This window comes from Temnothorax longispinosus, chromosome 6, assembly GCF_030848805.1.
Source record: "Temnothorax longispinosus isolate EJ_2023e chromosome 6, Tlon_JGU_v1, whole genome shotgun sequence".
NCBI lineage: Eukaryota > Metazoa > Arthropoda > Insecta > Hymenoptera > Formicidae > Temnothorax > Temnothorax longispinosus.
Genome location: NC_092363.1, coordinates 11,702,093 through 11,728,605, shown reverse-complemented (window position 1 = coordinate 11,728,605; position 26,513 = coordinate 11,702,093). Strand labels below are relative to the sequence as shown.

Sequence of the window (26,513 nt, the reverse complement as noted above, 5' to 3'; positions counted from 1 at the left end):
CAACGTCTTGATAAGCTTGCTGGAAAGTCCGCACGGCGTACGTTTCGAAAACGTGTACGTATACTCGAAATCGTTGCAACAGCCGAAATATCGATATTTGGAGAATTTGTTGACATCGATCGACGAAATTGGCTACTTTACGTTCTCCAATAACAGTGACGTCATTCCACCGAGCGACGCGCGTCCAAACTCGATCTTCGTCTTCGATGACGTGGCGTGCGATAAGCAAGACGCGGTGAGAGAGTATTTCTCAATGGGCAGGCACTCGAGCGTCGACTCCTTCTATCTCTGTCAGACGTACGCGAGAATACCTAAACATCTGATACGCGACAACGCGAATCTGCTGATCCTGTTCAAACAGGATGGTACCAATTTGAAACACGTCTACAACGATCACGTAAATACCGACATGCCGTACGACGAATTTTGTTCGTTGTGCCACGATTGTTGGCAACAAAAGTACGGATTCGTAGTGATAGACAAGGACAGCGCGCTTTCGAACGGTCGATACAGAAAAGGATTTAACGTGTTCGCGATACCGCAGAAGCGATCAGTCGTTGCCGATACCTCGTCGGAAGTGAAACGTTAGCGTTACAGAGAGAGAGTCGACACTCTGCTTTTTTCCGCGATGGCCGCGATCGACGGGAGCGAGAATATTAGCGAACGCGAGAAGGTCGTAAAAGAGATTGCGAAGACGAGTGATTCGATTCGCAAAAAACTTCGCGCTTTGAAGACCGGTAAGATCGAGAAGGACATTGAGTTGGACACGCACTTTAAACCTCTCATCGGGCCGTTGAAAAAGATCGTTGACAACTCGAGCTTGATCGCGGTGAAAAAAGAGGAGCCGACGGAGAGCGACGCTGACGCGAAAATCGAACCGCTATCCGTTCAACAGCGCGGGCAGGAGGAGGAGGAGAATGCTACACCGAAGAGAAAGAAGAAACGATTAGACTCCTGGTCGGATCTTTCATTGACACCGCGTAAATCTAATCAATCGACAGTACTACTACAGTACTACCGATAACCTCTACACCGATAACCTCTACACCGACGCAAACCGTGCAACGTACAAGTCCCGAATTTCTTGAAACCGCGAATGTTTTCGAAACCACGGACGACTCGATCAGGAAAACCGTTCATAAACGGTTGAAAACGTCGGAGGGTCGACAATGGTTTATAGAATCGTTGGAAGATCACTTGGGTCCACTGAGCCGAATTTACATCGCGTCTGTTTTGGGCGCCTATCCAACGATTGACATAGCATACGGCGTTTATCTCGGCAATAATGAATTGATGCTCGGTAATAAACGTTTTGACGTGGACAAAGCGGATAACATTTATATCGACGGCGTACGATACGCCGGCACACCCGGTATTTACGAGTTGATCTTCAAGAGAATACCCGACGACGATATCTACACGGAAGACGATATGCAAAAGTACAAGAGCATACTGTTGGCAACGAGTGCTCATAAATTCCAACACGATCCTAACAAGCGACTAAAGGGCAACGTGGGATACAAGTATACACGGGTAATCGCACCGTTGATGTCGACCGAATCCAAGAAGAAAAAATCCGGAAAGGGGTTATCCATGCCTCGCGCGATGACGCTAACCGACAATAAGATTGACTACGTACATTGGGACGACCCCAACGAGCTGGTGGATCGTCTGCGATTGCTCGACGCTTCGCCCCACGCCGGCAACAATGCCCACGACAACGAGATCATGTCGATCATCGAGGAACTTCGCGAAGCCGGGCTTATTATAAATTAAACCATGCGACGGCGATCCGTTCAATCAGCGTCGAAATGCCGATCAACAAATTTGGATTGTTCGAACACAGCGGAGACGCGACGAATGCCATTTCGTACCATCGGTGGAGCGGATTAATGAGAAATTTCGTGCGCAACAACGCTCTGTGCCGCGCTGCCACGGACTTTGACGCAAAGTCGCGCAAGATTTGTCGCGTAGCGCAACCTGAGACTGACGGTGACGCGGTTAACAAACTGTACGTTGATCAATTCTTTAAAATATTGAGCAATCAACGAAAAGAATCAGACGAGAAGCTGACTGCGTTCGAGAAGGATCTGCAAGCGTTACGGACTGCGATAAACAAGCTTCGACGTGCGAATATCGTTGAATCAGACGCGACAACCAACAACAACAACAAATGGACAAACGGTACAGCAGAAACGATTATCGAAAGGCAACGAGTGAAGAGAAACAACGGTTGATTAACGACGGCGAGGAACAGCAACGAACGATTCGAGAACGGTTGTCGGACGGCTGTTCAACGGTTCGAGAACGGTTGTCGGACGGTTGTCGAACGGTTCAAAAACAGCTTAAAAACGATTACGAGCGATTTAGAAACAGCTGCGAACTACGCGGAGACAGGAAAGACTACAAACGGCTAGAGAACGTCGACGACGACGACGAATGGAATTAAACGGCTGACAAACGGCTAACGAGAAGTTATAAACAACAAAAAAAAAAACATGACATCGCTAAAATCCGACGGACGTAAAAATATCGAGAAGCAACGACTCGTCGAGGAACTGCACGCTCCGGCGAGAAGAAATTTTCCCCGAAGACACGTCATAGTGCGGGGGTACGATGACCTGTGGCAGGCTGACATCGTCGAGATGCGTCCGTACTCACGTTTCAACGGAGGCTACCACTACATACTTACCGTCATCGATGTGTTGAGCAAGCACGCGTAGGCCGCGCCACTCAAGGGTAAAGGCGGAAGCGAAACAGCTAACGCTGTCGCAGAGATCATTCGACACAGCGGGAGGTGCCCTAGTAACCTACAAACCGATATGGGGAAGGAATTTTACAACGCCGACGTGCAACGTCTCGTGAAGAAACATGGCATCAATCATTATTCCACATATTCGGTATTGAAGGCATCGGTCGTCGAACGATTCAATCGCACGCTCAAGAACGACATGTGGAAGATGTTTACGCTCAATGGAAATTACAAGTGGGTCGACGCCTTGCCGCGACTCGTATCGGATTACAACGCGCGCAAGCATCGAACCATCGGCATGCGACCCGTCGACGTTACCCCCGCGATCGCCGAAAAACTCTTGGCTACCGTATACAGCGCGATAAAAATCGCGGGTCCGGCAAAATTCAAAGCGGGCGACTCGGTACGCGTCAGCAAATACAAGACGATTTTCGAGAAGGGTTACACGCCGAATTGGACCACCGAGGTGTTTAAGATCGTTAAAGTGCAGCGTACCAATCCCGTAACCTATCTACTCGAGGACTATCGTGGAAAATCCGTCGCTGGAGGGTTCTACGAACACGAGTTGCATCGCGCGACTTATCCGGACGTGTATCTCGTGGAGAAAGTACTGCGCAGGAGGGGCGACGAGGTTTACGTTAAATGGCTGGGATTCGATGGATCGCACAACTCATGGATATCCGAGGATAATGTCATTTAATTTTGTGCAAACTTTTTTTATTCATAACATAAAAATGTGCAATATGTAATACATGTAAATGTTTGAAATACACATATGTGTGCAATATATTATTTATTAATTAATATTCTTTCCAATACTGTAATATAATACTCACAATACGTTACTACATATAATATATTCATACGTTATACTATACTATACATACGTTATACTATACATACGTTATACAATACATACGTTATACATTTTATACACACGTTACAAAGGTATTTGATAATGTCCCCACGGTAACGTATCGGTCGAATTAGGTATAATGTATCGCTTGTCGTCGTACGGACTCAGAGCGATTTTTGTTTCGGACACGGTGTACACCTCGTGTTTTTCGGACCTTATGCAAGCCTGCCGTCGCTTCATTTCAATTTCGTCTCGCAGACACCTCGTGTAATCGTCGAACGTTATCGACCTGGCTACGACGTTGCTCTTAACACCTTTCGCTTTTTTACAGTCTTTCTTACCGTCCACTCGCAAGGCATACATCTTCGCCCTGAGTCCGACGAATTCGGTCATAATCGCACCGTTGTTTTCATCTTTCATCAAGCCCGGAATTTTTTTATTGGCGAGTGGGATACCGTACGCGTTGTTGATCGCGTAATCGCTCGTGTCGAATTTAGCGATATCGCGTTTCATGTTCATGTACACATCCTCGCATTCTACGTGATATATCAGACTGTCCGTATCGGTGTACATAATTCTACACTTGTCGCGATACAGGGGAGACATGTACTCGTGATGAAATTCGTACAAACAGACTTTCGATATGTCGAGAATGCACATGCCGACGTAAATAGGTTTGTCAAATTTAACCTCGAGTTTTCGCAGTTCAACGGCTATCAGATTTTCCGAAAAAACGCTCCTGCTGTGAAAATTTGGTTTCGAGATCAGTGCCTCCGCGCCGTATCTACCTTTCCACTTTGATAATAATTTTACATCAACGTGATTTCGAACGTTCTCCATCGTTTTCCCGAAAACCGCGTTGTTCATCAATTTATACAGATTTTTCTCAAAATCGTTTTTGGCCTGTGTTCTAAATTTTGTATTAAGTTCGATGTAATTGCGGAGCCATGGAGATTGCGCAAATTGTAATACGCGATGAATTTTTGTGATGCGAAGACCGTGGCGCGTGCATTGCTGTAGGTTGCCGTAGTGTATGACATAACACTTCTTATCGTACAACGTGGCGAGAAGTTTGTCCTGCCGTTTGCCGGGTGGTTTATCGCGCGTCGGACAGAACGGTAAGTCGGCGTGTGCGTCGTGTTTATTCTGCGGATACTCTAGATCGACTTCGAGAATGTAACCCTTGGGCGAATCCAAAGCGATCGCGCTAAACTCGAAATTCGAGACGTCTTCGACCCATCGAAAATCTGCATATGGCAATGGTTGGCACATTGCCCAGCCGTACAAGTTGTTTACGTCGAAATACATCAGGTACGATGATGGTTTCGATGTATCATAAGATTGCATGTACCTGTTATTGGCCACCGCGTATCTGTTTGAACATTGACTCAAACCGCCGCGAATACCGCGTTCGATGAACATGACCATGTCAATGTCCGTGAGCAGTTCGAAATTGATACCCGTATGCTTCAACATAGCGTCCCACGTAAACCCCGGTAAAGTGTAATAATACGCCGGATCGAGTCCATAACTCGCGACGCAGCTATCGCGAAAATTTTCAAAGATATCGGCCAACAGCAAGACATCGATCTTTAGATACAGATCGCTGTAGTCACCGAGCGTTCGAATGGAGAACCGCTGCCAGACGTTGACGGCGTGCGCGTAATCGCTCTCGGATACGGTGTCGCCTGTCAATGAACTGTAAAACGAGTCGCGCGATGGTAAACACGTATCCTCCAACTTTTCGACGCAGTCAATGTACTCGTACGGAAAGACACTTTTTCGCGTCAATAATTCGAAATCTTGGTCGGATAACGCGGAAAATTTTGAACGTATAATTTTTAACTTATCCTTATCGAGGAAGGATGCTAATTTTTCGAGACTCGTGCTAAGAAATTTGTACGAGTCGATGAATCTTAATTTGATGCAATTTTGGTTGTCTTTATCTTCAGTGCTTTTAACGTTCTTCGTAAACGAAATGTATTTTTCCTTCGTGATTGGGAGTAAGTCTACATGTCCTTCGTACGCGGTGGCAATTTCTTTTATAATAAAATGAGAATCATAACCCGATAAATTATGAAATACTATGGGAATGAAGTGAGAATTTTTATAATTTAAGTTACAATTAGAATGCGCGGGACCTCGATAATTGCCGGTCAAGTGACAGTGATCGCGTACTCGCACGTCGTCTGGCTCGAACGGTTTTTCGCACACGTGACAGTGCGTTGCGCTGTTAAACTTTTTCCACTCGTCTCGCGTGAAATCCACCATGGGTATATTATCGGACAAGATGTTCTTTACGTCGTGTGCTAAACGTCTTAGTTCCTCGGCGAACCACGCGACGCAATCCTTATCGCGACGAAATCGATACGCGGATAACGAGTCGTCGTACGAGCACCGCACGTAATATCCTATACTAAATACCCGATGATGTTGAGACTTGAACGTGGACGTTGTCGGATCCGCATCCGTCTTCTCGAGGGTACATTCCAGGTCGGCGTACACGACATATGGAAGTCGTTCCTTCCTGCTGTGATTCTTGAAACTCAGCCACTTGTCGTCCTCGCTCGGTAGTCGGATGGCACAGTTGTTTATCGCTCGGCAGTCTACACCGTGGGCTTCCAATTTCTCGCTCGAATGAAAATAATGTAAACATCTGCAAAAAGAAAAACACAATTTTGTAAATTTTTATATAACAATACAATATTTTATAATTTTATTAAAAGGAGTATAGGTACTCACCGATCGCAAAAGTATTTCCGACCACGATGCATGCTCAATTGTGAGCTCACAAGGCGGGATAGATTTTTTATCCACGCGAAATGTCCCACGTCGTCTCGCGGGTCCTGCACGTACAGCAGATTTACGTGCTTTTCTCTCCTCAGGTCGGTGAGCCGTATCGGGAGAACGGTCGGCGTTTCCTCTCCCTCGATGGTATACACATTGATGGATATATTGTTGTGTTTTTCAAAATTTTTAATCTGTTTCAAAGTCATTGGAAACTTAATGTCTTGTAAATTTAATATATTTTTGTAATCAGGGTACGAGGATTCCCGATATGTATGATCCTTGACAGGATACAGCGCGGCGACCACTGACCACGCGAAGCACGCATTGTCCATAGAATGCACGTTGATCACAACTTTTTTCAATTTAATTTTTTCCGGTAAATTGATGTAACATCCCGCGCGCAAAGGATTGTACTTGTTCACGTTCACTGTCAAATTGAGTATACGCGACAACGCCCATCCGCTATCGCGTTCCTGGAAATCCTCGAGTTTCGCTAATGTGGGCTCGATAACGTGTAGCTTGTACCACTCGCGCAGATCGGACCGTTCGGACAAACGAAAGAGTTCAAAGTTACTCGTGCTGAAACTTTTATTGTCACGTTTGTCACCCGTCACAAACTCGCCGTTGAACACGGTGTTTATCTTTACACTTGCGTGTGTTTGCATGACGTTTTGCACACGATCGAGCACGATGACTTCGGCATCTTCGAGAAATTTTCGCGGTTCGATGTAATTGATATTTATCACTGCACCGGTCAATACACGCCATTCGAACGCGGCATCAATCTCTCGCCACACGAGTCTTTCCGCGTTTTCGTTACCGCTACTAATACTGCCCGCCGCATGCTCACCACCACCACCGATATGTACGAACCGTCTCTGTAATAGAGTCTTCGCACCATCGAGTCGCGCGATTCTTGCCACTAAAGATGATCTGTTTCCGACAGTCTGAGAGCCGTCTGAGAGCCGCGGACGTTTGAAACGACAGTCTTCTTCGAGCTGCTCAATAAACTTCTCGCATCGCTATTCCCATGCAAGATATTCGCCCAAGGTAGCGATTTGGTTGGATCCTTCCACCAGGTCGCGTTCCGTTTTATCGAGATGTTCCATGTTTTTGTTTTTTAATATTGTCTTTTTTAAATAACGTCACATTCTTCGATGGAGCACTTGCACGTGATTCGATCGCACGCTGAACAATATCGTTTGCCACTTTGAATGCGATAGTAGTCAGACATAACATAATGAGGCAAGAAGTAAGGGACATTATGCTCCCAATTATCACTATCATCACAGTCACGTTCAAAGGTTTTTTGAAGCATCAATAGATGATTAGGATTATTGAGATAAGGGTAAGGGTACATATACAAACGTATCGAATTGTTCATCACCACCAATTCGACGTATTTCCCAATACCTGTGTGAATCTTAATGTATGTTGCTTCACAATCATAGAGCTGTTCACAAAATTTAGACGCCCAATAGCGATAGTCAACAATAGGCACAACGTCAGTACAGCGAGCTACACGTGATTCTTCCTCGTTAACGCACTCGTCCCGCAGCCGTCGATATACTTTTTTTCTCACGATAGAATCCCAGTCATATGGAGAAGAGGTATCGATAACGACTCTTTGTCTAGCGAAGCGTTGACCGGTTCCGCGTATATCGAGTTCGCGATCGCGAAGAAACTGTACCGGCGATATTCGTCGCACATCCCTCAATTTCACTCCTTGATCTTCTTCACGCAAACCATTGATGATATCTGTTGTAATACATTCCATTTGTATATCATCGTCAGATTTTGGAGGCTCCACAGATTCCTCTTCAATTATCCACACCATGTTGCGCACGTAATGTCCCACTCGCGATAATGTTTTTTATTACTTCATGCAAATCGGGCACATGTTGCATGGATATATTTGAAACAATGGAGTATTACGACAATCTGTGCAAAATTGAATGGTCATTACGTCGTACGGCTCGGTTACATGCTCTCGACGTTCACGTATGTGCTCACCAGTGTCTGGTGAAGCGATCATGCACGAATAACACAGGTTATCTGAACCATATTCAAAATAAAAATAAATTGCGCAACACTTCGTACGTCCATCCAGCGCTAAAAATTCGGGACGCGACACTATTTTTTTCACAACTTCTCTACGGTTATCGTCTTCTTCACTGTTGTAATCGCTGTCCGGTGACAAAAAACGATCTTCGTCGGATGAATTTACATCCATCACTGCCTCGAAATTATTGTTTTAAAAGCCGCAATAATGTTTTTTTATCGTGTACAAATCGGGCACATATTACGTGGAAATATCATATATAATGATTCGCGACATCTTGAACAATATCGGCCATGCGTCGTTCCGCGTCTCTCAACGAAGTGTTTTAGGCGAGCGTACATGCCGAAATTAAGGTCCCATAAAGTAACCATGCATGGAGCACATAGTGCAAGTGCACCACCCGTTGAATAATAAAAATAAATTACACAGTGTCTCACACGTAGATTTAGTTCGACGATTTCCCAACGCAGCACTATTCTATCGATGACTTCTTCATGAGTGTCGTCTTCGTCACTAAAATAGTCGCTGTCGTCCGTTAACTCGCGATCCATATCTGAATTATTGTCATCTCGCTATACTTTTTTCCAATCGATGTACCGACGCGTAGACTTTCAAATCACAGACTGCGATTTTGACTTGCTTCATTCTTTCTTATATACTTTTTCTATTGCCTTTTCCTCTCGTTCCAACTAGAGCATCGCGTATCGTTTCTTCTGTTTTAGTGCATGGTGTGCATACACTGCAGAGAAACAATATCACCCATAGAAATTGAGTCGCATTGTTGTCTAGTGTTTATAAAATCTAGCAGCCTGTCATCGGCGCTCGTCTTTGTAACCCGCGACGGTTAAGTCATAAAATTTTTGGTCGAGTACGTACGTCGCGCGACCATCGATGCTCGCATCCGCAGTGCGAGATGATATTCGTTTATAAATTCTGTCATCGACGTTCGTCGATACCCATAGAAATTGAGTCGCGTTGCCACGCTTATCCCGTCTAGTGTTTATAAAATCTAACAGCCTGTCATCGGCGCTCGCCTTTGTAACGCGCGACGCTATAGCCGAATGGCGCCGTGAAACACCGATAAGCGACTCTTCCTATACAGAAAAATAAAGAGGAGAGACCGCGACGGTTAAGTCGCATAAAATTTTGGTCGAGTACCTACGTCGCGCGACCATCGATGCTCGGCCATCCGCAGTGCGAGATGATATTCGTTTATAAATTCTGTCATCGACGTTCGTCGATACCCATAGAAATTGAGTCGCGTTGCCGCGCTTATGCCGTCTAGTGTTTATAAAATCTAGCAGCCTGTCATCGGCGCTCGCCTTTGTAATGCGCGACGCCATAGCCGAATGGCGCCGCGAAACACCGATAAGCGGCAATTCCTACGAAGAAAAGTGAAAAGGACCGTGGTGTCACGCTAGTCGCAGGTCGTAAATTATAGCCGCCTGCCATAGGCGCTCGCTCGCATTTGATAAGTGTGAAATGATATCTGTTTATAAATACTATCGGCCGAACATCGACGCGAGGCTGCATTTGTTTATCGAACATGTCCCGACGCGCTCGCCTAATCCACCCCCCCTTCTCCCCCTCCCCCCAACCCTATGCTAGAAACGCAGATCACCCACTACCTCCCCCCCCTCTCCGCACCATATGGTGGGAACGCAGACCCCCCCCCGCCGCACCTCGGAGGACGGCGGCACTAGAGTCCCCCCCCCACCCCCCCACCGCCCGCCCGGCAGACCCCGCGGCCGCGAGTCCTTCCCCCCGCCCCTCACCCCCCCTGAGATCCCCGGCCTAGAAGTCTCACACTCTTCCTACTTACCTATAACTTAATTCTTTATAAGTCAGCCGTGCATGTGTTTAAAAATATGATTTCTATTCAATTTTGTTTTAAAAATACGTAAACTATAAGGATGTATTATTATCAAACTTTTGCGGAAGTCCGTTAAAAGCATTCACCATTAAAAAAAAAATGTGCGGTGAAAAAATTTGATGATACACTTGAATGAATTATTAAACTTGTTGGTACTTTATACTCATCAACTATGGAATTAATGCATGCTGTCCGTTACATCCTTCACTCGTATAACTACTATTTATATTTTGTTTACTTACGATAATTATGTGCAATTTTTTATAATAAACTTTCGTAAGTTAAGAAATGGAAAAACACGTTCTATCAAGCGAAATAATCATAACTTCTGTATACAAAATAAAAACAAAACCAAATGAATGACAAAATAAAATCAATATTTTATATAAATAAAGTTAATAATTTCTTGCAAATTAAATTCAGCGAATTGAAATAAAACAAGCTTAACCATTTAATTGTGTAGATTAAATTGACAAAAGAACCCCTAAAACTAAAATATTTTATAAAACACACACGCACGCACGCACGCACACACAGGTAAATAAATTTAGAAATTTTTAGTTGGCGCTAAAATTGTTACAATATTGTTTAAAGAATTATAAGTACATTCAGGATAAAAGTATCTTCATTTTACAATTTTATTAAATAACGCACGCAACAGATATTTTTTTAAATAAGAGATGCAAAAATAAATAAATTTTTGAAAAAATTATTCGTTGCGGTTAAATACACATAAAGGTTCTTATTATAAAACTTTGCACACATGTAGGAGGGAGGGGGGTAAAAAGATGAATTTAGAAATTTTTTGTTGCTGCCAAAAAATGGTTCTAAAGGGTGAAATCATCCTTTATATGTAGAGCGGCTATTTGTTTTTCTCGATATATTTCGGAAAGTATTCAAGATATCAAAAAATGTTTCAAATAAAAGTTTTATGGTAAAAACTTCTTTATTCAACCACATTAATAAAATTTCAAAAAAAAAAATTGTTTTTTTAATTTTTAATCAAAATTTTGTTTAAAAAATTATTTAAAAAAAATATTATTAATGTTGTCGAATAGAGGAGATTTTACTGTAAAACTTTTATAAGAAACATTTTTTGATATCTCAAATATTTTTCGAGATATATCGAGAAAAGCAAAAAACTGTTCTACTATGAGCAGTGGTTTCACCCCTTAAAACCGTTTTTGGGCAGCTACAAAAAATATCTAAATTCATCTTTTTACTCCCTCTACATATGTGGAAAGTTATATTAAAATCAGAATTTTCTACTTCGCGAGGTTCCCTTGTTAGTATGTTCTCTCGCTATTTCGTTCGTCGCGCGTATTCTTTCTCGAAGTTCATTTGCGTAATTGTCGTAGGTATATGTCAGTTTTGGCGGTTTTGTTAAAGCTGTCGGTAATATAGCTTGATGACCGTAAACTAATTCAAACGGTGTAAATCCTGTCGTGGTGGGGGGTTGTGTTATATGTAAACATTGTATAGGGCAGCCATTCATCCCAGTTCGTCTGATCTTGATTTATATAGTGTCTTAAATATTCGGCTAATGTGCGGTGCGACCGCTCCAATGCTCCGTTACTTTCTGGATGGTACGCTATCTCTCGTTTGTATTTTTTCAATTTTTAATAATTTACACACGTTTTTGAACATTTTGCTAGTAAAATTTGTACCCTGGTCTGTGAATACTTTCTCTGGTATTCCGTGTTCTAACACGATTTTAGTAACAAAAGCTTTCGCGACAGTAGCTGCTTCTTGATTTTCTATAGGTATTGCTTTACTAAATTTCGTCAGGCTGTCTTGGAAAGTCAAAATATATTTATTTCTGTTATCCGTAATAGTTAACCCTCCGTAGTCACACCGGGTCAATTTGACCCGAGCCTCAACTTTGCTCGTAAATATCTTGCGCGTAACTTGAAAATTGGCGGGCATGACGCCCTCTAGCTGTAGTTAAAAAAAAAATATTTTTTTTTAACACAAATTTTTCGCGAATTTTTTTTATATGTTAAAAATTCCTAAGGCCCTTGTTTTTTTATAGCAATCAATTTAGCAATATCGCAAGTGCATTTGAGAATTTTTTCAACACGATCGGTGGATAAATGGTCAAATGGCGAACGGTCAAAGTTCGTCTCGGGTCAAAATGACCCAGAGTGACTTCCTTGTTTGAAAAAATAGGTGTGACTACGGAGGGTTAATGGTCCTATAATGTCAAGGGCGCATTTTTCGAATGGTCTTTGTGGAGTATCCGTAATGGATAAAGGCATTTTCGTTTTTCTGCTCAATTTATTCTTTTGGCAGTATTCACATTTATTTATATAATCTTCGACATCCTTAGTAATTCCATTCCAATTGTGAGTCAGTCGGATTCGATTTAAAGTTCTTGTGACTCCCTGGTGTCCTCCCATAGGTATGTTGTGATATTCGTGTAATATTTGCAGTTTATCTTCTTCCGAGTATTCGCTCGGCCTTTCTTCTTGATGAACATTGTTTATTTGTGAGTCCTCCACTATCGGGTTTCGACTCAATGCGTCAGCGTTCGCATTTATTTTGCCTGCTTTGTGGACGATCTCGTAATCGTACTCTTCTAGCTTAAGCCTCCATCTAATTAATCGTGAGCCGGGGTCTTTTACGTTAAGTAACCATATTAATGGTCTATAATCCGTAATTATTTTAAATTTCGTTCCATACACATACGGTCTGAAATGTTTTACGGCCCATACGATGGCTAGCAATTCTTTTTCCGTCGTATTATAATTTTGTTCTGCCTTATTTAATACTCTACTGGCGTATGCTATCGGTCTGTCTTGTCCTACTGTTCCTTGTGATAACACGACTCCAATTGCATAGTCGGATGCGTCTGTAGTTACTAAGAACTCTTGACTAAAATCTGGGTAATTTAATATGGGTGCAGTAGTTAGTTTTTCTTTTAATGTTTCGAACGCCATTTGTTGTTCGGCTGTCCAAACAAATTTTTCCCCTTTCTTTAATAATTTTGTTAAAGGTTTTGCAATTTTAGAAAAATGTTCTATAAATTTTCGATAGTATCCAGCAAATCCGAAAAAAGTCTTGGCCATCTTTTGATCGTTTAGGCGTGTTGCTCTTTATTACTGGTTGTATGTTGGCAGGATTTGGTAATATTCCGTTTTCTGAAATAATGTGCCCTAAATATAATACTTCTTTACGCAGGAATTCGCACTTATCTGGTTGAAGCTTGAAACGATATTTTCGTAATCGCTGTAGTACTTCAATTAGACGCCTGTTATGTTCGGCCAAAGTTGCTCCGTATATTACGACATCATCGAGATAAACGAGACAATTGATTCTTTCTAAACCCATTAATGCTGCTATTATTGCTCGCTGAAAAGTCCTGGGGGCGTTTTTTTTAGCCCAAAAGGCATTCGATTAAATTCGTTGTGTCCATTGGGTGTGGAAAATGCTGTCTTCTCTTTATCTTTCTCATGCATCGGTATCTGATGGTAACCGGATGCGAGGTCTAAAGCGAGTGCGAGCGGTGAGACGTGAACGCGGACTCGGCAAGCGCAACAATACATATAGTATAACGGCACTCTCTCCGATTCTTTTGAAAATTTCAAATTTTGTGTACTTTGGGTAGTAAAAAAAATTCTCACAAGGAAAATTGTCACTCATGTTCCGTGTTGTTTATAATTAATATTTAAAATATTATGATGTCAATAAGTAAAGAAATAATAATTTATGGATAAATAAGTTGCTTCTTACTATTAGATTATATGTTATTTACAACTTCATTCAATTATATATTTTAAAATTATAGGGGAGAGGGGACACTGTAGGACACTTTTTTTCTTAAAACTCGTATCTTTTTCAATTTTTAAGAAATTGGTTCTTTGACTTAATTATAAGTTAATTTGGTTGTTAATGCTCAATATAAACGTATGGCAAAACAAACACATTTGAGAGTAGTACGTTGTTTTTACCTCTTAAAAAAGTGTTTTTTCTGTCCTAATCTGCCTTTCTAGAGGGGAAGTTTAGGACGCCGCCAGTTTAGAACTGATAATAAAAACCGAGATAATTCTCATCTTTTTAATATATTGTTGCGCTGCGCTCCGCTATCACATAGTCACTCACTCGCGTTCGCGCCGCGCACTCCCGGACTCGCGTAGTAAAAGAGGGTGAACACTTTATTACAAAAGGAACCTTGCTGCCTTTGCTTGCCTTGCTGCCTTGCATGCTGCCCACGAGCTTGCTAGAGAGACGAATTCTCCAGGAGACGACGGCCTCCCGAACAGTGAGTCGCATTTCGCTTAATTCGTTAATTCGCTTTGGGGAGACGATACACACCTCCTCTGGTCCTTCGAGTCACGTTTCGCATTTTTGCAAATCCGGAAAACGCTTAAACGCCCCCCGAGCAGTGTGAGAGCGTAGGAGAGTGTTGGTGGAGGTGTGAGAGTGAGAGGAAGAGAGTGGAGGAGCGAGAGTGCGTGTGGAAGTGGAAGGAAGGCATGATTGAGAAGGATAGGGAAGGAAAAGGATTCGGAAAGCGTGCGTGAGAGCGGGACGGGCAAAGAGCACGCGGAGCGTTAAAAGGGGAAAGCACCGAGCGGAGAGCGGCCGCGGGCAGGGAGCGCGTGAAGTATAGACGGCGCGTGGGGCGGTGAGAAAGACGGGCTAGGGACATAGAGTATAAGAAGGGATATAGAGTATAAGAAGAGACTGATCGGGAGGATAGGGTATGATGAAGGGGGACGGGCGCGTAGAGAGCAAGAAGTGGGAGCATCAGCAGCGTCGGGAGCGTCAGGAGCGTTGGGAGTGTCGGGAAGGCAGAGGACGCAAAGAGGAAAAGGGAAAATGTAGAAATGCAAGAGAGAGGGGGAGAAGAAAGATAGAGGTAGTAAGAAGCCTCCCAGGACGGGCTGGGAGGAAAAGAAGAAAGGTGAGTGGAGGGAGGATATGAGAAGGTGGAAGGAAGAAGTGAAGGAGGTGATGGATGAATTGAAGGAGATGAAAGGGTGGAGGGGGGATTTGAGACAGATAAAGAAAGAGATGAAGGAGGGGCTCAGAAAGCAGGGGAGGTAGATGAGGGGGAAAGTAGAGGAGCTGAGAAGAGAGTGTAGGAAGCGAGAAGAGAAATGGAATGAAGAGAAGGAGAAGTTGATGGGTTACATAAAGGGACTAGAAAAGAAGGTGGAAGAGCTGGAAAGAAATAAGGAGGGGCGAGGAAAAGGGGGTAGGGTATTGGGGGAAGAAGAAGAAGGCGAGGTGGGGGACAAGATAAGAGAGTTGGAGAGGAGGATGGAAAAGAAGGAGCGTGAAGAGAAAAGAAAAAATGTGTTGATTAAAGGATCGGAGGTTAAAGATGGAAAGAAGAGGGAGGCGGTGGAGAAGGTGTTAAACGTTTTAGGGGTGAGAGAAAATATAAAGGAGGTCAAGAGAGTGGGGGGGGGATAGAGAGAAGGACAAAGAGATGATAGTCGTAATGATGAAGAGTGAAGAGCAGAGAGGAGAAATCATGAAGAAAAAGAGAGAGTTGAAGGGAAGGAAGGAAAAGATTTTGGAGGACTGGACGTGGAAAGAGAGAAAAATGAGGTGGAGGTTAGAGGAAATCGCGAGAAGGGAAGAGAAAAAAAGAAGAAGGGTGAGAATAGGATATGGAAGGCTATGGATAGATGAGCAATGCTGGAAATGGGATGAGGAAGAGGAGGTTTTGAGGGACGAGAGGGGAGAGCAAAGAAGAGAGGAGGAGGTGGGGAGAGAAGAGGGGGGAGCAGAATAGTTCTGAAACGATGCTCGAAGTGCCTCAGGAGAAAAACCAGCTCGAAGAGGACACAGGACACGTTCGCCGTCGATGGTAAGCAGTGCAATCTGAAGAAGCTCAAGTCCGCTACCAATACTGAGAATAAATACAAGCAGAAGAAGAGAATGGTGGGAGGGGAGAAGAGAGGGAAGAAGGGGGAGGAAGAAAGACGAAGAGAGTGGAGCGTGGCTTTTTAGAACGTAGCCGGGCTAGAAAGCAAAGATAAGGAGTTTTAGATGGGGTTGAAGGAATGGGATGTGATGGTGCTGCTGGAAACATGGTTGGATGATGGAGGGTGGAAAAGAGTTAAGGAGAGGCTACCGGGAGGGTATGAGTGGGGAGTGCAAACGGCGAAGAGAGAGAATAAGAAGGGAAGAGCGATGGGGGGAATGGTTATAGGTATAAAGAAAAAGTTGGTGGAGATAGAGGAAAGGATTGTGGGGGCGGGAGAGGGGATCATGACGGGCAAGGTAAGGATGGGGGAGAAGAGATGGAGGATAGTGGGAGTCTACGCAAGAAAGGGCACAAAGAAGGCGCTGAGGAGGCTGGAACGGTGGGTGGAGGACAGAGAGGCAGGAGTTAGAGTGTTGATTGGGGGGCACTTTAACGCGAGGACAGGGGTGGAAGAGGGGAGTTGGAAGTGAGGATGGGAACCCTCTCCCTTGGCAAGAAAAGGGGCGGTCAAAGGATCGGACCATAAATAAGAAGGGTAGGCTGATGTTGGACTTCCTGGGAAAAAGAGGGTGGTGCATCTTCAACGGGAACACAAGGAGAGGAAATTGAAAAAGGCAATGAAAGAGACGGTGGAGGAATTGGATGTGGGGGGAAGGAGGAAAATGGGCTGGTGGGACAAGGAGTGTTTAGTGAAAAAGAGGGAAGTACGAAAGGAATTAAGAAAGTAGAGAAAGAAGGGAGGAAAGGGGGAGGAATATAGGAGGATGAAGCAGGAGTTCAGGGAGTTATGTAGGAAGAAAAAGAAGGAGGAGAATGATGGGTGGGAAAAAAGGGCGGCGGAAGTTAGCAAGAAAAGTGAGGTGTGGGAAATAGTAAATAGGGAGAGAAAAAAGAGGAGGAAAGTGACAGAAGGGATATAGATGGCGGAGTGGAAAGAGCATTTTATAAGGTTACTTGGGGGGGTAGAGGAAAGGGTTGTTAAAGAAGGGAGAAAAATAAGGAGGGAGTGAGAGGGAGGTGAGGAGGAAATAAGTATGGAGGAAGTAAAAAAGTTTTTAAAGAAAATGAAGGAAGAAAAAGCGGCGGGGGTAGACGGTATTCCGAGCGAGGTGTGGAAACACGAAGGGGGGAAGAATTGGCGGAGTGGGTGAGAGGGTTTTGCAACAAAATTAGGAGAGAAGGAAGGTGGCCGGAGAGCTGGAAAAAGGGGGTGATTGTGCCCATAATGAAGAAGGGAGAAGGGGTGACGATAGAAGACTATAAGGGGGTTACCTTGCTTTCCACCTTATACAAGATGTACGGTGTTAGCCGAAAGACTGAGGGTGGAAGTGGAGCACAAGGGGATCATCCCGCCGAATCAAACGGGATTTAGGAAAAGGATGGGGACGGTGGACAACATTTATGTGCTTAACTACCTAGTGAATAGACAACTGGGAAGGAAGGGGGGAAAGGTGGTGGCGTTGTTTGTGGATCTAAAGGCGGCATTTGACTCGGTGGATAGGGAGGTGTTGATTGAGGCGCTGAGGGAGAGGGGGGTTAGGGAGGGTCTGGTTGAGAGGATAGAGGAAGTGTTGAGAGAGACGAGAAGTAGGGTCAAAGTGGGAAAGGAGCTGGGTGAGAGTTTTTGGACAGCAAGAGGGGTAAGGCAGAGGTGTCCGCTGAGCCCGCTGCTTTTCATTATATTGTTGGCTGACTTGGAGAAGGAGATAAAGAGGGTCAAGTGGGGTGGGATCAGGCTGGGAGAAGGAAGGGTGTATAACTTGGAGTTTGCAGATGACATGGTGCTGCTGGCGGAGGGGGAAGATGAAATGAGAAGTATGATGGAGAGGCTGGAGAGGTATCTGGATAAGAAAAAGTTGGAACTTAATACGGAAAAAACCAAGATTATGAGATTTAGAAAAAAAGGAGGAAGGATGGTGAAAAAGGATTGGCGGTGGAATGGAAGAAAAGTGGAGAAGGTAAAGGAGTTCCAATACCTAGAGTACACGCTACAAAGGAATGGAGGGCAAGAGGCGCACGTGAAAAAGAGAGTTAAGAAGGCGGCGGCGCGGCGGTAATGGGGCAAGTGTGAGGGATAGGGAAGAGGAAGTTTGGGAAGGACTGGAGGAGAAGGCTTTGGCTATTTGACAGGCTGGTTTGAACGGTAATGGGATACGAGGTGAAAATATGGGGATGGGAAAAGAGAGAGGGGATGAAGAGGCTTGAAGAAAAATATTTGAGATGGGTGTTGGGAGTAGACAGGAGGACGCCGTGGTACTTGGTGAGGGAGGAGTTGCAGAGAGAAAAATTAAAAGGTAGAGCGGGCAGCAGGGCGTGGGGGTTCGAAAAGAGGCTGGAGGAGGGAGGAGGAAGCGAGCTAACGAGAATGTGCTTGGAGGAGATGAAGGAAAGAACGGCGAGGAGAGGGGGAACCTTGAGTTGAGAAGAAGGTAAAAGGAAGTTTCTAAGCGAAAGAGGCTTGTGGGAAAAGGGAGAAGGGGGAGAGAGGGGGGAGGAAGAGACAAGACTAGAGGAGATAATGAGGTGGGAAAGGGAGGCTCAAAGAGTAGAGAGATGGGAGAGAATAAAAGAGTCAAAATACAACAAGTGGTATAAAGAAGTAAGAGATGAAGGGATACCGGAGTATCTAAAGAAAGGGTGGGGGAAAGTAGGTGGAGTAGGATTACAAGATTTAGGCTGGAAGGGGAAATGAGGAAGGGTAGATATTGGGAAGAGGAGGAGAAAAGGATATGCAGACTGTGCGAGGAAGAAGAGGAGACGTGGTAGCATACGTCGGAGCGTTGTAGGGAATGGGATGAAGGAGGGGGGAGTTGGCAGGAAGCGAGTAGATGGGTGCTGGGAGAGGGGGAAGAGGGGAAATGGTGGATGAAGGAGATCGAGAAGGATAGGAACAGGAAGGGGTACATTGAAGGGTTGGAAGGAAGGGAGGAGTGAGGTATGACTGAGGTGAGAATGAGAGAGAGTGAGTGGAAAGCCGAAGAGAGGGGGGGATAGAAGTGGTTCAAAGGGAATTGTAAAAGCAAGAGAAAACGGAAGTCCCTTGCGGAGAGAGTGTGTGTGCGTGCGGCGGGTGTAGGTGTGGGCAGATGCAGAGGCAGAAGCTCACATCCACATTACTAGGTTAAGTAGGCTCAGTTAGTTTAAGCTAGGTTAAGAAGATGTTTGTGTATGTTTGTAAAAGTTTGGGAACGTCCCTTTAAAACGCCTTGCAACCCTGAGTAGAATCAATAAACGATACATACATACATACATCCCGTCGTTAGGAATCGCGCTTCGGTTTGAAGCTATTCGTGAGCAAAGTTCAGCGCGCAACGGGTGTCTCAGCACGGGCGCAACACTGCCCCCTTTTTCCTAGATTGTCGTCCCGACAATCTACAGAAAGGCAGCGCTCCGATAACACGACTTCCCGGGCACCAGGCTGGCCCCTTGTTCTACCCCGGGCTGCTGCCACGGGTTACCGAACTGCCCTCTCCTGGTCCTTCGCAGTAAGACACCTCTTTACTCGAGGTAAGCTTCCCTTCTTTCGGCTTCCCGGGAAAGAGCTGGCCAGACTCCTCCTCTCCGACACCAAGGCGAACCATCCTTTTCTGCGGGAACAGCCCCCGACATTGCCACTCTTCCTCGAAATCTTTGGACAAGGGGGGAAGGAAACTGTTGTGGACCCAACGTCTTAAAGACTCCCCAAGTCTTTATCTTGGCATTTGCCCTACGTCCCACGGAAAAACCCCAACTCAAAAGAACCGTGGGCGAGACAGTCTTCTTAACAATTTTTCTTCCAAAGAAGTCTTGGCCGATGTTCCGCCGCGGTGGCTCGGGTCGAGATCCAAGCTTTCTCACAAACCGCAGACTTCCTCTAGTGAGAAAAAGAAAACAAAATACAACACGCAGTAAATTTTGAATAAAACAACCTTTCAAAATTAATAAATCCAACACTTCATTATAGAAACTTTTTATTTACAAACGTCTACAATCTTACATCAATTTAATTATTATTTTCTTGTTTATTTCTCCTTTTTTGGGGCTCCGATCTACTCTAACCTTTTCTTAACTATTGTTTTCTCTCGAAGTAAAGAGCTAACCTATCCAAATGAACAACCTTTCTTTTGTGTCTGGAAAACTTCTGAATGCAGTATACCACGTCACTAAACTTCTTTATTATGCAAAAGGGTCCCTCCCAATTGCTTTGCAATTTCGGGGCTTTTCCTTTCGTCCTACGAGGATTGTAGAACCAGACTTTCTGGCTCTCTTGAAAAAGAATTCGCCTGGCTCCCTGATCATACCAGGACTTAACCCGAGAAGACTTGATATTTATACGTGCCCTGACACCAGAATGAATTTCCTCAAGTTTCCCCTTTAAGATATAAAATTCTTTTCTTTGTTAGTGAAAATTAACAAGAGTGATTATTCGGCTAAACTGACGTTTAATATCGTAGTGTTACATTAATTCATTCGACGTTTCGACACTAATTTTGTGTCCTTATCAAGAGTTTTCTAAAACAACGAAGTCATGTTACATACAAAATATATCGCACAAGGAACAAAGAACGTAGAAAGGGAAATAAATTTGCAGTTTTAACACTTTGTCAAATTTTAATGTAAAGGATTCGCGATCCATCCTTAATTAATCGTGCGATGTAGCACCGAAACAATACATAACTGGAACAGAGACGTGCGAGAAACGTCGTTCCGAGTCGGAGAACGAAGTCTGACTAATTTGTAAATACCAAAATGACCAGTCCACTTTCAAGAAATTAAAAAAAAGTCCCATTAAACAAATTTCATCGAAATTAAATGAACTTGTCAGATCTTGGCAGGACGGAGGCATCATCAAAGATAAAGATTACTGGCGCTGAAATTGTACGAACGGTAATCTCCCACGCTGTTACGAGCTGCCAAAGATCCATAAAAATGGTTTCCCGCTACGGATTATTGTTTCGGCTCTGAGAAGTCCATTTTATAATGTAGTGTCTTTTCTTCACGAGATTTTACAACGTTCTATCCGTACTCCCAAGTCTCATATCAAGAACAGTTGGTCCTTCGTGAGAGAAATTAACGGCAGAGAGATCAATGCCGACGAAGTACTCGTTTCCCTTGATGTAACGGCTTTTTTCACCAATATCCCTAAGGAGTTAGTTCTTAAGGCAATAGCGGAACGCTGGCAAGATATCTCTCAGATCACAAAGCTCAGTTTACCGCAATTTTTGCATGCTATTGAGTTGGTACTGAGATCTACGAGTTTCAGTTTTAACCCTAGACAGACTCACTTATTTTTCTCATACGTGAATGACTCACTGGGGTAATACGTTACCCCAAACTTGTACCGCGTGTATAATATTTCCAGAATGTTCTTAGAAAACTTTATAATAGATAATTTTGTTTGTTGTTTAATAGGGAAGAGGATAGTAGTCATCAATTTGCGGTAGTAAAAAAAAAATAGTAAAAAAATTTCGAAAAACAAAACAAAGAACCAAAAATTTGGCTGAAATGATGCGAATTTGAATTTCGCGTGGGGTAACGTATTACCCCAGTGAGTCTGTCTAGGGTTAAAGGAAACACATACGAACAGATCTTTGGCAGCCCGATGGGATCTCCTCTATCACCAGTATTGGCTGATATTGTAATGGAGGATCTGGAAAATCACTGCCTTGCCGTACTCAAATTTGGTTTGTCGTTTTTCCGTGGATATGTCGATGATGTTATTGCCGTAATGCCTAAGGACAGAATTAATGAGGTTCTTACGGTATTTAATAACTACCACCTTCGTCTAAAATTTACACACAAAATAGAAGTAAACGGGGCCATCCTCTTTCTAGATACTCTGATTATCAGAAACGGTAACAAGCTTTTGATCAATTGGCACCGGAAACCTACGTTTTCGGGCCGATACGTCAATTACTTTTCCAATCATCCACAGAAGTACAATAATAACACGATTACAAGCTTAGTTGACCACGCAATTCTACTTTTGGACAAACAATTTCCAACATTGAAACCGTAAAAGACATCCTTATAAATAACTGCTTCCCTGAACACGTTATTGATAAGCAAATTAACAAGAGGTTAAAAGAGTTGAATCATCGCAATGACATCATCGACTCCAGTAATGTTAGCAACACCTTTGATGCCCGGAGATATCTAGTGCTTCCTTACGTAAAGGGTTTAAGCGAGAATATTTGCCTCACCTTAAACCGATGTGGCTTGGATGTCTTTCACACGATTCCAAAAAAGCTTGACTCGATTATAAAACGGGGCAAGGATAAACTTGACAACATGAAAGAAACAGGTGTAGTTTATAAAATTGACTGTAATGACTGCAACGTGTCATATATAGGACAAACACTAAGACACTTGGAAACTCGGGTAAAGGAGCATCTTAGTGACATTAAAAAAAATGAGAGTAAGCGCTCCGTAGTTAGCAAGCACCGACTGACGCATGGGCATGATTTTAAGTGGTCCACTGCTGAGGTTTTGCATAAGGAGAGAAATGTAAGGAAGAGGGAGATAGCGGAGATATTTTATATTAAAAAACACGACAATACGATCAATCTAAAAAAAGACACGGAAAATCTTAACCCGTTATATAACCGAATTATAAGATCCACATAATAGTTTTCTTTTCGAGTGTATGTTTCTTTTCTGGTGACCCAATCGCGTATTCGGTATTTACAAATTAGTCAGACTCCGTCCTCCGATTCGGAATGACGTTTCTCGCACGTCTCTGTTCCGGTTATGTATTGTTTTGGTGCTACATCGCACGATTAATTAAGGATGGATTGCGGATCCTTCACATTGAAATTTGACAAAGTGTTAAAACTGCAAAAAAATTTATGTGCGGCTAATCTTTAATATGGGACAGGTATTTATTTCTTTTTCTACGTTCTTTGTTCCTTGTGCGATATATTTTTTATGTAACATGACTTCGTTGTTTTAGAAAACTCTTGATAAGGACACAAAACTAGTGTCGAAACGTCGAATAAATTAATGTAACACTACAATATTAAACGTCAGTTTGGTCAAATAATCACTCTTGTTTCCCCTTTAAGTTTCCAATAAAACTCCCGATCGACTGCTCCTCCTCCCCACGAAGCTTTAGAGGATTTCCCTGCAATAGATCTAAAGGTAATTTAAGATCTCGAGCAAAACATAATTCAGCAGGAGTTACACCAGTGGTCTCGTGTTTCGAAGATCTATAAGCTAACAAGAACATGGGGACCCAACGATCCCAATCTCTTTAATTCTCAGAAATGTACGTACTTCGTCAAATAGTTAGTAATGGTTTGATGCTGACGCTCGACCTGCCCATCCGACTGAGGATGCAAGGCAGTAGTCCTCGTCTTCCTAATACCAAGAAGATCCATCAACTCCGCAAAAAGTTTTGATTCAAAATTCCTTCCTTGGTCCGTATGTACTTCTGAGGGGACTCCATATCTGGAGATAAACTAATTAGTAAAGACTTCCGCTACTGTTCTAGCTCTTATGTGCTTCAATGGGAATGCTTCCATTTAGAGAAACAATCTACAACGACAAGGAGATATTTATTTCCTGATGCAGTTGTTGGAAGGGAGTCAAAAATATCCATTTGGATTCTCTCAAATGGTGCCTCAACATTGTAAATCTGTAAAGGGGATTTCCTTTTTCTGGTGGGGCCCTTTCTGGAAATGCAAACCTTACAAAATTTGCACCAATCCTCCACATCTTGTTTGCAAGTTGCCCAATAAAAACGCTTCCGGATTTTCTCCAATGTTTTATTGATACCGAAATGTCCTCCCGAAGGAAAATCGTGGGCCTCCCTCAGAATCTCCTTGACTCGACTTCGGGGGACAACAAGCTGAAAAAAAGCTTGTTTTCAGATTTGGGGCCTCCCACCTCTTATATAGGATTTCTTCCTTTAAAACTAGAGCGTCCCAATGTAACCAGTAGATCTGAGCGGAAACGTCTCCGTCAGGGATTTCAGAATGTGGAGAACGGATCCCAGTTTCTTTAGCTCGAAGAATGAATGTAATTCCCGTGTCCTCACTTTGTTCCTTACGCCAGACCTCTGGGCTCTCTCTCTGAAGAATCAAACGAGCAACCATCTTGTCTTGTTCTTCGAAATTTTTCTTCTCAACTTTCTCACAATAACCACAGCCAAACTCGTCACACTGACGCCTAGATGGTCCGTCAGCATTCTTGTGGGACTCCTCTTTACGATGGATAACCTCAAATTCGAATTGCTGGAGCCTTTCCAGCCATCGTGCTAACTGCCCTTCCAAATCTCTTGTTCAGTGTCCTGGTCAGATTGTTCTTGTTCAGTGTCCTGGTCAGATTGTTCTTGTTCAGTGTCCTGGTTAGATTGTTCCTGTACAGTGTCCTGGTTAGATTGTTCTTGTACAGTGTCCTGGTCAGATTGTTCTTGTACAGTGTCCTGGTCAGATTATTCCTGTTCATTGTCCTGATGATGGCCATCATCTTGGTATCGTCGGTAATATCTCTGGAATGCGTTATCAGACTCTCTATTATTCCTTTCAGGCCTGTTTAAGCGATTGCGATGCCTCTGTTTGGCAGTCCGTAAAGCCTCGTTAACTGCATTTCTGAAATAAAGTAATCATTTTAATTAAGTGAATTTGTAATAAATAATAGCATAATTGCTTTATTAAGATTTACTTAAACTCATCGTATTTTGGCACTGCCTCTCCATTAGATGTTGCCGTCTTTGCTATTGCACCTAAAGAAAATTGAAATGCAGTTGTATATAATATATATAATTTCACATAGTACTAATGACATTTTATAGATGCATCACAAGATCGAAGGAGAAAAGAGGGAGAAGTATTATTCGCGAGAGGCTCTTTGGCGGATTAATTAATGTATTAAATATACCGACGTACTGTAAATAATCGTGCAAATTGCACATTCCTGTTTTTCATTATATGCTACCACAAGAAAATAATATTTTTATAAAATATAGTTATAGTAATAAGATAGAGCAAAAAGAGTACATACTATATGTTGCATCGACTAATGCGGTTTTTCGCATGGATATTTTTTCATTGTTGCCTAGCCACGTAAATCTATGGCTGAAAGCATCATCGAGAGATTCCTTTAAAATTGGATTAATGTTTTGTAGCGTAGCCCCGAGGTATTCAGAGTACGACACCTGCAATTAAAACAAAATTATCAAAACCTCAGTTTACTAGCATTTTGCGTATTGTTGCATGCATGCATATGAGCTGGTTCAGTATATTTACAACAGTATCGAATTCTGCCGTGTTGAGCTTTTCAAATGCTTCGAACTGTTCCATATTTCCAATCGGAAGGCAGTTTGGTTTCTGCGGAATACTAGATCTTTTTGGAATCTTTTGCACGTTCTATTTTTTTTCCATGCGGGCCAGTGTTGTATGTATCTGTCTAAAAATTAAGAAAATATGAAAATAATAAAATTAAAGTGAGTAAGAATGTTACATGATGATTATTATTAATTAATAATAATTAATAATAAATTTAAGAAATTTACCGAAACTCTTCAGGCAACTTTGCCAGATGATTTTCAATGTTTCTTTAATTTCAAATAAGTAGACATAAAAGAAAGAAGAGAAAATTTGATAAATTAGTCTTATAAGTTATTAATAGTAAACCTTACAGTTTTTATCGAGTATACTGACCTCACGGTCTGTAAGTATAGTTCTTCACACCTTGTTGAAAATGTTCGTGCAGTACGAGGGAATGTTTACGTCGAGTCTTTGTAAAGGAGTGTGTGTTTTATCGATAGATTGTAAAGGTCCACAGTCAAGTGGCTGTTGTGCGTAAGATGGAATCATGGATTGGATACGTGCCCAGATAACATTTCATGCAAAAGCAAACCAGTGCAATCCGTTTGCTGAATTATATCTTGACGTAATCAAGATTAATACATAATCAATCCGTCTCAAAAAAAGAACTGTTCACATAAAATACATAATTAATCATACATGCAAATATGATCACAAAATAAAGAACAATCCATATGAATTCATGAGTCAATCTGATTGTAATCAGTAAAGAAATGTGTGGCACAAAACACTTTATTACAAATAGTCATATACTTCTGAAAGAACTGTTATTATGCGAACGAATAATCGAAAGAAATATTATACAGTCCACTATATATATATATATATATATATATATATCGCAAATCAAGCAACGCTTACTTAAATATCCTATTGACTCATGCATTCCAGCAATAGAATAGAATAATCCGCAATATAATGGAATATAATT

General features: G+C 42.8%; 3 protein-coding genes across 5 annotated transcripts in view; 1 reads left to right on the top strand and 2 right to left on the bottom strand.

Annotated features, from left to right (window-relative positions):
• Positions 1-26,513, top strand: part of LOC139814922 (sodium channel protein Nach) — a 364,065-nt gene that overhangs the window by 144,741 nt on the left and 192,811 nt on the right. The window lies entirely within an intron of this gene.
• On the bottom strand, positions 3,646-4,680 carry LOC139815086 (uncharacterized). Its single transcript, XM_071781717.1, has one exon. The coding sequence runs from the start codon at positions 4,473-4,475 to the stop codon at positions 3,693-3,695; it is 783 nt and encodes a 260-aa protein (XP_071637818.1). The 5' UTR covers positions 4,476-4,680; the 3' UTR covers positions 3,646-3,692.
• On the bottom strand, positions 4,495-9,409 carry LOC139814815 (uncharacterized). The gene is given in 3 exon segments (XM_071781315.1): positions 4,495-4,518; positions 4,581-6,264; positions 6,351-9,409. Coding segments are annotated over 3 exon segments (2,865 nt in total). The 5' UTR covers positions 7,508-9,409.

What these genes read in the sequence shown, in the direction of transcription:
- LOC139815086 (XM_071781717.1), bottom strand. Translation starts at nt 4,475, where the DNA reads ATGAACAACGCGGTTTTCGGGAAAACGATGGAGAACGTTCGAAATCAC.